This window comes from Hippocampus guttulatus, chromosome 3 (assembly GCF_054856545.1).
Source record: "Hippocampus guttulatus isolate MCC_2025c chromosome 3, RoL_Hgut_1.0, whole genome shotgun sequence".
Taxonomy (NCBI): Eukaryota; Metazoa; Chordata; class Actinopteri; order Syngnathiformes; family Syngnathidae; genus Hippocampus; species Hippocampus guttulatus.
This window is the reverse complement of record NC_141263.1, coordinates 10700899-10711518: the sequence shown is the minus strand read 5'-3', so window position 1 is coordinate 10711518 and position 10620 is coordinate 10700899. Positions and strand designations below refer to the sequence as shown.

General features: G+C 39.7%; 1 protein-coding gene across 1 annotated transcript in view; it reads left to right on the top strand.

Moving 5' to 3' along the window:
• Positions 1–156: 156 nt before the first annotated feature.
• pla2r1 (phospholipase A2 receptor 1) overlaps positions 157–10620 on the top strand; it is a 28336-nt gene continuing 17872 nt past the window's right edge. The window contains exons 1-9 of the mRNA XM_086107217.1: positions 157–392; positions 1506–1886; positions 1970–2143; positions 3142–3306; positions 3787–3900; positions 4934–5083; positions 7958–8146; positions 8215–8378; positions 8554–8667. Coding sequence (XP_085963343.1) covers positions 248–392; positions 1506–1886; positions 1970–2143; positions 3142–3306; positions 3787–3900; positions 4934–5083; positions 7958–8146; positions 8215–8378; positions 8554–8667 — 1596 coding nt within the window. The 5' untranslated portion in view covers positions 157–247. The remainder of the gene's footprint in view (positions 393–1505; positions 1887–1969; positions 2144–3141; positions 3307–3786; positions 3901–4933; positions 5084–7957; positions 8147–8214; positions 8379–8553; positions 8668–10620) is intronic.

Genomic DNA, 10620 nt, shown 5'->3' with positions numbered 1-10620 from the left:
CTCATGTTGTCTGTCTGTCTATTTATCTATCATAAACTCATCCATCAATGCATCCACTCATCTTTGGTTTTCTCCGTCGGACGTGACGTTGTAGCCCACCACTAAAAACTAGTTAGTCCTCTGCTGAACTTTAAGTGCGAGTGAGTGGGGGGAAAACGACGACGACCTCCGTACAACGAGTTCCTGACTTCCAGAACTGGCCTCTCGGAATGTTTAGCCATATTGGACCTTGCAACCCGCCGTCGAAATGTTCTCACGGATGTTCCGCTGCGTGGACGTGGTGACGGTTATATATGTAACTTTATTGTTGCTGAAGATTTGTGCGTGTTCCGCCCCGGAGGAGGAGGACAACGGCGAGATTCTCGAGCAAGATGAGCTCGCCGAGTTTTACAGTAAGTTACATTCCTGGCCCTGGAAAACAAACAAAACAAAACATCTTTGCAGCCATTAATGTCGTAAATATGTAATGGTGGAGACTATATGACTATAGTACGCAACGGGACGTCGAACGTGAGAAGTGATTGACATCTGATCTGAGGTGGCAAAGTACTCGCACGCTGTACTTGACTAGAAGTACAGATACCTGTACAAGAATACTCTGGTAAAAGTCGAAGTAGTGATTCAAATCGTTTAAGTAAAAGTACCCAAAGTACTCAAATTTTATGTCATTAGTTCGAGAGATTAATTTTGGCACACAAGTTAATTTGAAAATAGTGTAATTACTCTTAATATTTATTCATCGAATGTATATTACATTACAAGTGTTCACATATATTTTCATGTATGTATTGTATAGCAAAAGTGCTCGCACGCACTTTGCTTGAGTGAACGACTAAACGTACAAAAAAGACTGGTAAAAGTAGAAGTTCTGTACTGATTTTACACGTTTACGTTTAAAAGTAGTAGTGCACTTTTACTTAGTTCACAGAATGATATCTTAGTCACATAAGTTATTTTTAAAGTACTTTAATAAATCTGTTTACTTGTATTTATGTATAATGTACTATTATATTAGAAATTTTCACATGTATATTAATTATAGGGGGAAAAACACATACTACAAACACTCTGACAGCATGTATAAAAAAATACCACAGCAAAAGCACTGACTCATTTACCAAAAGTAAAATAAGAAAATGCTTTATTTGAATTATTTCAAGATTAAGTGCTTGAGTTGAATAATGTAAATTTATAATACTGGATTTTTGTATCATACATTTTTACTGTACACATTTTAGTAATTAGAGGTGGAAAAATAACTCTCGGCACTTAGAAGTTCAGGTACTTGTGTAAACAATACCTTGGTTAAAGTAGAAATATTGACTTCACTTCAGTAAAAATGTGATGTGCTTTTCTTGAATTACTTCAGATACATTTCTTCTTCTTTTTCTTCATCTTCTTCTCCTTATTATATAATGAAAATGATAAAATACAGACTGAAATGTATTTCGGTACAAAAAAAATTCTCTACATGCAGAATAATTGGTCAACCATTTTCTCTGTAGCAAAGGGTCTTTTCATCCTGGAGAGCAAGCTTCTTCAGCGCTGTGTGACAGTGGAACAATCCAACCTGGTGCTCCGGGACTGTAGTCGTCCCACCCGCCGCATGCTGTGGAAGTGGGTCTCCCACCATCGTCTCTTCAACGCCGGCACCAGTACGTGCCTGGGCCTCAACATGTCTGACCCCGCGCAGCCCCTCGGAACATTCCAGTGCGACATGGACCTTCCCGTACTGTGGTGGCGCTGCAGAGGAAATATGTTGTACGGGACATCCCGGTGGAAGGTGGCTGTTGCTGGGAATTTAGTAGTGGTTAAAAGAAATTCTTATTACGAGTGGAAAAGGTACAACACGCCAAGAGAGGGGCCCTGCTCGAATCCATATGAAGGTAAAACAAACAACAAAAAAATGTCCCAGTGAGCACAAATGAGCCTTTTGTCACTTGGTTTATTGCATACTGTGTCTTTGCAGATATCCACACTTTGTTGGGAAATGCACATGGCATGCCCTGTGCGTTGCCCTTTAAATACAACAACAAATGGTACTCGGAGTGCACCACTGAGGGCCGTGAAGACCATCTTCCGTGGTGCTCGACCACCACTAGATATGATGAGGCAGAAAAATGGGGGTTCTGTCCAGTGCATGGTAAATGCTTACACCTGCATGAGAAGCCGTTTGAGCATTATTCTGTATTCTATCCTTGATATCCAGCTGAAGGTCCTTGTATGAAATTTCTCCTTCTTTTAGTACTATAATTTTGTTTTACTAATAATATATTTTTGACAACTGCCTTCCAGTACACCATGATTTCTCTGCACACTAGTTGGGCAATTTGTGCGTACTAGTTAACTCATTCAGTACCAGCCAATTCTGGACCAAGTCTGAAAAGACGTTTAAAAACGTCTTTGGGAGTGAATGAGTTAAGTAGGACCACTATATCTTACCAGTGAGTCAAAATAGTGCATTAGTTGATATGTATGCAACTAGCATTGATACCAAAACACTAGGGGACCTATTTTGGTAGACTGGCACCCATGCGCTAGGCGTAAAAATGGGCGTAACATCATTTTGGTGTCGAATCAAGTCTAGTTTTGTGTGTTTGGGACCGCGACTGCCTACCTTAGTAGAGACTTGACACGGAGGCATCAATGCACTTTTGCCGTGTGTTAAGCGCAGAAAATATCGTGCATACATGTTCCATTTAAAAATACTTCTCCTGACGCTCCAGTTTCCCATTCTTTGCCAATGCCATGGGTGAATTGTACATGAAACAAACGATAATAATAAATAATAATAATAACAATAATGGTAAAAGACATAACGCAACAGCTCTGATCGCAAGCTGCAAGTGCATACTGCTGACCGCTAACAACTTCTAGTGATGCAGATCATGCACCATCATAGATTCAAAGGTGACCTGCACCCTCGACATAGTGTATTTGTGTGTATTTGCTTCAGTAGTAATATGTAGTTGTCATACTGGTACATCAAAGTTGTATCACTAGTACATGGACTTTGAGCTGAATATCAAGGATTTTGAATAAATGCTCATATGGCTTTCCATAAACTCAAACAGTATTTTTAATATAAACTTTGGATAAGCGGTTTGAATAATGGCTTGATGGATGGACTTTGCATGCTAGATTTCAGTTGTGAGCATTTCTGGGAGTCAAACCAGGAACTACGTGCATGCTACCAGTTCAACCTGTACACCATCCTCACCTGGAGTCAAGCGATGCTGACATGTCAGGCTCAGGGTGGAAACCTGCTGAGCATCACCAGTTTGGCAGAGCACAGGTACATCAGAGGTATGCAGCTGCTTAAAGATATTGACCGTAATCACCAAATATTATGCTATGTTTTGCATGTTCAGCGGATGGGTCAGTCCAGAATTGAAAATGAACTATTTATTTGATCATCTTTTGTTATGTTTTCAAGAAATATAGGTAATAAACCAAAATCTAATTTGATTAATAAGCCATCATCTAATTTGAATAAACCACCTCAACGATCCGATAAGGTATTCTATTTTTCTTGTAGTATATTGAGAATTTGGCGCAACCCTGTTCCAGATAGCCAGGCACCTGAAAAACATTTTTATTTATTCCAAAATTATCACAGAATGATTTCCAATTCTGGAATGACCCAAATGCTCCTTCCATCTTTTCATTCATTGCTAATGCAAACGTTAGACTACCGGTAATCGTTAATTACTCTGCAACCTACATTTTAACATTCCAGTAGATGATTAGAAGGTCAAGATCTTACAATGTTTTTTCTTGTGTTAGATCGGCTGGATAGTGTTGGAGCAATGGTGTGGATTGGGCTGAACCACTTGAAGGATGGTTGGGGGTGGCAGTGGTCAGATGGCGCACCTCTCTCATTGGTTAATTTCACTACAGGTATGATTGATGTGTCTATATGAAATTGGGTAATGTCTGTTTTTATGGTGGATTTACATGTAATTGTCCAAATGCTGACGAGCAATACTGACAATTTTCGCTTTTGTACCTGGTGCACATTTTTCCACCAGTACAACTTTTGCAACTTAAAACATTCCAAATACAGGGCATGTTCAGAACGATTTTATATAATTTCCTAAATGTGCACAATAAAAAAATCCCAAGTGAAGATACATTTGACGTATTTAGTCCCCCTACATCCACATTTCGCGACACTTCCCGGTTTGACACTCATCAGGATCTCATTTCAGGAAAACAATTACATTGTAAAAATGTATGAAATCGATTTTTTTTCATGCTGTATTTAATGCATTATGTGTAATTACTTGTGACCTAAAAATATTTTGTTTGGGATTTTCTAAAATTACTTCACCTTTGACCTTGAATGTGTATAATACCTCACATATGGTGCACATCATGCACTGTACTGAGTTGGGTGGAAATGTAAAATGTGAGTCTAATAGTTGGAATGATTTGAATTGGAGGAAAAATGCAGAAGGCCGGGTAAATGCATACCAAGTAAAAGGTCTGCATTGATTTCTGAATGTTAGGGAGGAAACTCCGGAATAATTTGAAATTGGGAATTTGGGTAATGTGAAAAAATAATTACCGAGATGTCCTGAATGAGCTGAACAGTTTGAATTTGCAATGGTTTAAATTGGTTGAATAAGCTGTGAAATAAGGTAGTATGAATCAAACATAGCTCCATTCATTTTAAGGGGGATTATTTTTAGGGAAATGTGAAATTGTTTGAAAGGAGGATTGTTGGGAATGTGGAAAATAGTTGCCCAGATGTTCTGAATGAGGTGAATATGTTGAAGTTGGATCGGTTCAAATTGGGGGAGATATGCGGAATGAGTGGAGCAGCGGAATGATCGTAAGAAAAACTATTTTGGTGCAGAATAACATACGTGTAAATGCCTTTCAGCATTCCAACAAGAAAGTAGCGTCTCCTCTTTTGTATTTCCATCAGCGCTGCCATCCAGCCCTTTGGAGGACAACAGACAATGTGGAGTGTACAACTCTGGCCCTGACGGACTTTGGCAGAGTCTTTCCTGTGAGTCTGCTCTGCCTTACATCTGCAAGAAGACGCCCAATGACACGCATAGGGCTGAGCCTTTTGGTGAGAAACAAAAGCATCGGAATCATCTTGGTTGGCCAAGAATGTTAAAAAGGCAAAGGGGACTTGGTCTTCAGTAGATCGAATCACATTTTACTTTAGTACTTTTGTCTACACCAGTGGTCCTCAACTAGAAATGCTGTAGGTCCACTTTTTTTTTTTTTTAATAAGACCAAGGTCCAGTCCCATGCACGGCGGTCATGGGGAGCAGGGCTATATGCCCATTTAGTATGGTCAAGCCAAGCTTATACAAATCAACACACCTCACAACCAACCAATAATGGGGTGCATGAACATAACAATTATTCACTTTGCCAGTAAACAGCAAATAATGAGAGGTATTGTGTTGAGGCAGAGGAACTCTTTTATTTTGTTAAGTTGTGCCTACTTAATAATAGAAATAGCCCTTTTAGGGAAATAAGACATTTTTACTTTAACTTTGTTAAACAGTAGTTGTCTTTTTTCCCTTAATTTAACAAAAGCAAAACAAAATACTCATTTTACCAAAATAAATACTAAACATGAAAACAAAAATATTATTTTCATTTGTACAATTCCCCTTTTCACATCCCCTCTGAAATCACTGAAAACTATATCAGAAGAGGAGTTAAGAACCATTTTAAATACTGACACAAGGGAGCACAGGAATGTGCAGTGCTGTTCTTCCACTAAAGGTGAATGCAATTTCTGAGGCATGCAAATATTATTTGAGGACGCCATTGGGATGTTCATTTACCATGTTGCGGTGTTCCGCTGTTAAATAGCTGCAAAGATCCCGGGTAGACGGGAGCAAAACTGCACACAATCGAAACCTCCCGCGATTCGTCTTGTCTAGTTGTCTGTGTGCGGCTCTCCTGGGCTGAAGCTGTGAGCACACTGTGACGTCGCGCATGCGTCTGTTTCCTGACACGATCATCCATTTTGAATGCGTGTGTATTGGGATAGACGCGTGCTGACGCTTATGTATGGGCACACCTTCAGTTCAGAGGAGCCAATCAGCGCATCGTTATCGCCGACATGCCCTGCTCAGCCAGGGTCTCCAGTTAGTCAAACATTATACACACACAGTCGCACTGTTGCGGTCCTCTGCAATACATCTGTTCGTGCACGCAAAGAATACAACGGATAATTTTAACAAGCGATCGCGGTAATGCGCAGATTATAGTCCAAAAATATAAAATGTATAACGTAAAAATCACTTTATAATTTATTATTTTATACAATTTGCCGAGGGTCCGGACAGAGGAGGTCGGCGGTCCGGTCGTGGATCGCGGTCCGCCAGTTGAGGAAGGCTGGTCTACACGATGAATGAAGAAGAGCCAAATGTCCAAGATTATTATTATTAGAATTTTTTTTACTGTGGTTGCTGCTCTGAAAAGCTAGCTCCTCTACACCTGGAGAGAGACCTTCTGTTTTATGGAGTCAGTGGCCACAAGACCAAAACAACAAGTCTGCAGTGAATTTTTGCTTGTTGGATTTTACTGCCCTTTCAGCTTGTTTGTGGCCATTTTTGGCCAAATACAGACATTTGTAATGCCTGTATATTCAGCAGTGTAATGCAAGTAAAGGAGGACAAGGCCAGAAATCACAATTTAAATTTGGTCCACTGGAGTGCATTAATGCCTGTTTTATTAAACTAAGAATATGGCATGAAATTGCTCCCTTTTCCACCCCAGAAAATTGATAAATGACATTAAATGGTAAAATAATAATAATAATAATAAACTACAAAATTTGAGTTTTTGAGTCTAGAATGAATTTTATGATTCAGTACAGCAAATCACAAGGAACTTGTAAGCAAAGTTTTCATGAGTGGCAAAAGGTACAATTTGTTAGAAATTATTATATTTTAATAATAATACAGTATATTTCTATTATAATTATAAATAATATTCTTAATATATTTTAAGAGCTGAAGTTAGAAGTTACAAAATTAGACAAAAATCCACAGCCTTGGCAAATAGCACTACATTTGCGTTAAGATGGCTAAAATGAGGCGGCAAGGTGGTCGACTGGTTAGCATGTCCGTCGACTGGTTAACACGTCTGCCTCACAGTGCTGAAGTGCAGGGTTCGATTCCGGCATGGGCATCCTTGTGTGGAGTTTGCATGTTCTCCCAGTGCCTGCGTGGGTTTTCACCGGGTACTCGGGTTTTCTCCCACATTCCAAAAACATGTATGGCAGGTTAATGGAACACTCTAAATCACAGGTCTCAAACTCAAGGCCCGGGGCCAGATCTGGCCCACCAGGTCATTTTATGTGGCCTGCTAAAGCAAATCATGTGTGTCAACTTGTGAAAATATGTACCGAAATGTCAAATTGTCCAGTGTAATAAATAACCTATTTTAGATTTTGCAATAATTTTATTACCCAGTTTACACTCACTTGAACAATAATTGAACAAACTATTATAATTGACTTCACTGATTTCAAAACAAGTACCGGTAATGCATTAACTTGTTGTGTATAAGTAATAATTTTGTGGTTTCACTGTCATAACAGCCCTCTGAAGGAAGACGTAACTCCAAATTGGCCCGCGACTAAAATGAGTTTGACACCCCTGCTCTCAATCATCCCTAGGTGTGAGTGTGAATGTGAGTGCGAATGGTTCTTTGTCTGTGTGTGCCCTGCGATTGGCTGGCAACCAGTGGTCCAGGGTGTCCGCCACCTACTGCCCGAAGACAGCTGGGATAGGCTCCGGCACATGCGGATAGGTGGATTAGAAAATGGAGGGATGGATAGATAGCTAAAATGGTTTAAAAAGAAGGAGCGAGATGGACACAAATGGCCACCATAGTGCCCAAAAGTTTAAAAACATGTAGACAATCCCTAATTGTTCACTTCTGATTCAGGCTTTTTTTTTGTCCTCCTGTCCAGAGAACTGGCAGTATGTCCATACAGTGTGTGATGAAGGCTGGCTGCCTCATAACGGTTTCTGCTACCAGATCCTGGCGCATGCAGGAAGCTGGGAGGAGTCCTCTCAGGCATGCATCTCTCGTAGTGCCAACCTCGTCAGCCTTCACTCTCTCTCTGAAGTGGAGATGGTGCACAGCCTCCTGGCGAACTGTAAGATATTTGACTTCAACCGCACTGCAGCTTCAGCAAGTGGTGTGTCTAAATGCTATGTTGTGCAGATTCTGGCGAGGCTTCAGCAATGTGGATCGGTCTGCGGAAACAAGTTTCATCTGCTACTGTAGAGTGGTCTGATGGCTCACCTGTGACTCTCACAATGTGGCACCAGTATCACCCTCCTCACAACCTGACTGGTGCAACCCTCTGCGCCAAGGCAGACAGGAAGGTGGGCAGCAAGGCCAACCATTTTACCAGACTAGCATTCAAGAAGTGGAAAGAATAATTCTGATGACTCATAACTCCACTGTTTGAATTTAGAAAATGAATATCAATGCTATCCAGTGGAAAATATTTACATCTACATTTCATCTACATCGGTGACATTTACTTTGTTTTCACAGGAAGGTGCCTGGGTTTTGGTTTCATGTGACGAGCAACTTCCTGCTATGTGCAGAAAGGTGAAACATCAGACATCGGCTCATGAACTCGGAACTTGGGATGAAGGCTGCCCTGAGGTGAAACATGGAGACACATACACATAAATTAAAATGTGCACAGCATTTCTTTTTTCTGCATTATGTTGCATGCTGTAACTAAAGAATGCAATTCCTGTTGAAATTGTGTGTATATGCTGGATGTAAATGCTCAAGAGCTGAACTGAAATGCTGCACAATGGATGGATTTGTTGGAATGCAGAATGTAAACTGAAGTTAGGATGGTTTAAATCCATCAAGAAATGTCAAAGGAGGTGCTCAATATGTATGATACCTTTTAGTTGGGGAATTTCACTGTGCAAATTTTAAAAATTGGGGCATTAAATACCAGTAGGGGCATCAAACCATCAAACCATTCCATTCAACCCTGAACGGGTTGAAGAGTTTGAAGTTGGAATGGTTTGAGTCAGTCAAATATGTCAAGTCAAGTCAACTTTATTGTCAAATGTGCTCTATGTGCAACATACATCACAGATGAAATTTCTTTCCTCTCAACCACAGTGCAAACACAGGCGAGAGAGAGGAGTCGCTGTGGGTGCCCGCGCCGCCATCAACAGACCAGTTTACATAATTGACAAAATAATGCAACACAACACAAAATAGCTCTTAAATTAGGGAATATTTTGGTGAAAAATTTGGGATTTTTTACTCTGGAAAGTACAGAATTTGGGGAACTTTTTTAAAAAATTTTATTGACTTTTTATTTTAGTGATCTTTTGAAGTTGGAATTGGTGGAGAAATGTGGAAGGGGTTGAGTGACAAAAATATGCAGAATACTAACAAATCAATAACCACAATTAAATTTTGTAAAACACACACACACACACACACACACACACACACACACGTGAACACTGTCACGCTAAACTGGAATGCTGTGGAAATGATTAAAATGCTAAGATATAGAATCTGAGACTTTGAATGTGTTGAATTGGTCAAAAAATGTGAAAAAAACACAACAAACGCACTGCTTGTGCTATGTCATGAAACTTGTAGCTCCATTTTTGAGCAAGCTGCCAGTCAAAAGCACAGTGGAGCTGATTCACCGGAATTATGACGCCATTTCTGGCATTCATGTTGCCCCTTGACACTGTTGACATGAATATCAGGCTGCTGAGTCATGAAACTGAAACATACGCACACCAGGATGGTGCACAATGTGGGTCGACCGATTGACGCAGTCACGGATAATTCCCTGACTGTTTTTTAAGGCTTCTGCTTTTCTCTGTGCTCCGACCAGTGGTGGGAAGTAACCACGTGCAACTACTTTGATACTGTACTTCAGTAGATTGTTCAATTATCTGTTCTTTACTTGAGTATTAATTGTTTTGATGACTTCTTACTTTTAGTCCTGTTTTATTGTCGGCCCGTGAATTCGCCTCATGCACAGTCAAAATCAAACTAAAAGTGTGCTTTAGCTTCTCTTGCAATTAAGCTACTTAGTCTACTTTGCCAACATTTATTAATAGTTACATTAATGCTAAAAGGTGAGCTAAATACCTATCGAGAGCAAATGGTTTCATTATTTGCCCGTGTGTGATGTCACTTCAGTTTATGCTAACATGTTATTTAGTCGAGTTAATACTCATGATCAGGCTTATGTAAAGGTGGTTTGTTTTTGTTAAATTATTTAACTAGTGGATACAGTAGTTTATGTAACATGGATTCAGCATTGCGTGCATGCAAGATGCACGTTGTTTCTGCTTTGTCTGTTTATTTTAATCACAGTAAACAAATCAAGCCAAACTATTAAGTCTCCAGCAATCTCTTCCAGGTTATCAAAACAGGTATTGCATGTAATTTACATGAAAATTAGGTTTCAGTTCAGAGTCTGTACTTTGACTTTTACTTAACTAAAGAAATCGATTCAGTCTTTAGACTTTTACCTGAGTAATTTTTTTTTTACACAAGTATCTGTACTTCCACTTGAATACAGTCGTAAAAGTACTCTTGCTCTTTCTGGTTATCGTCACC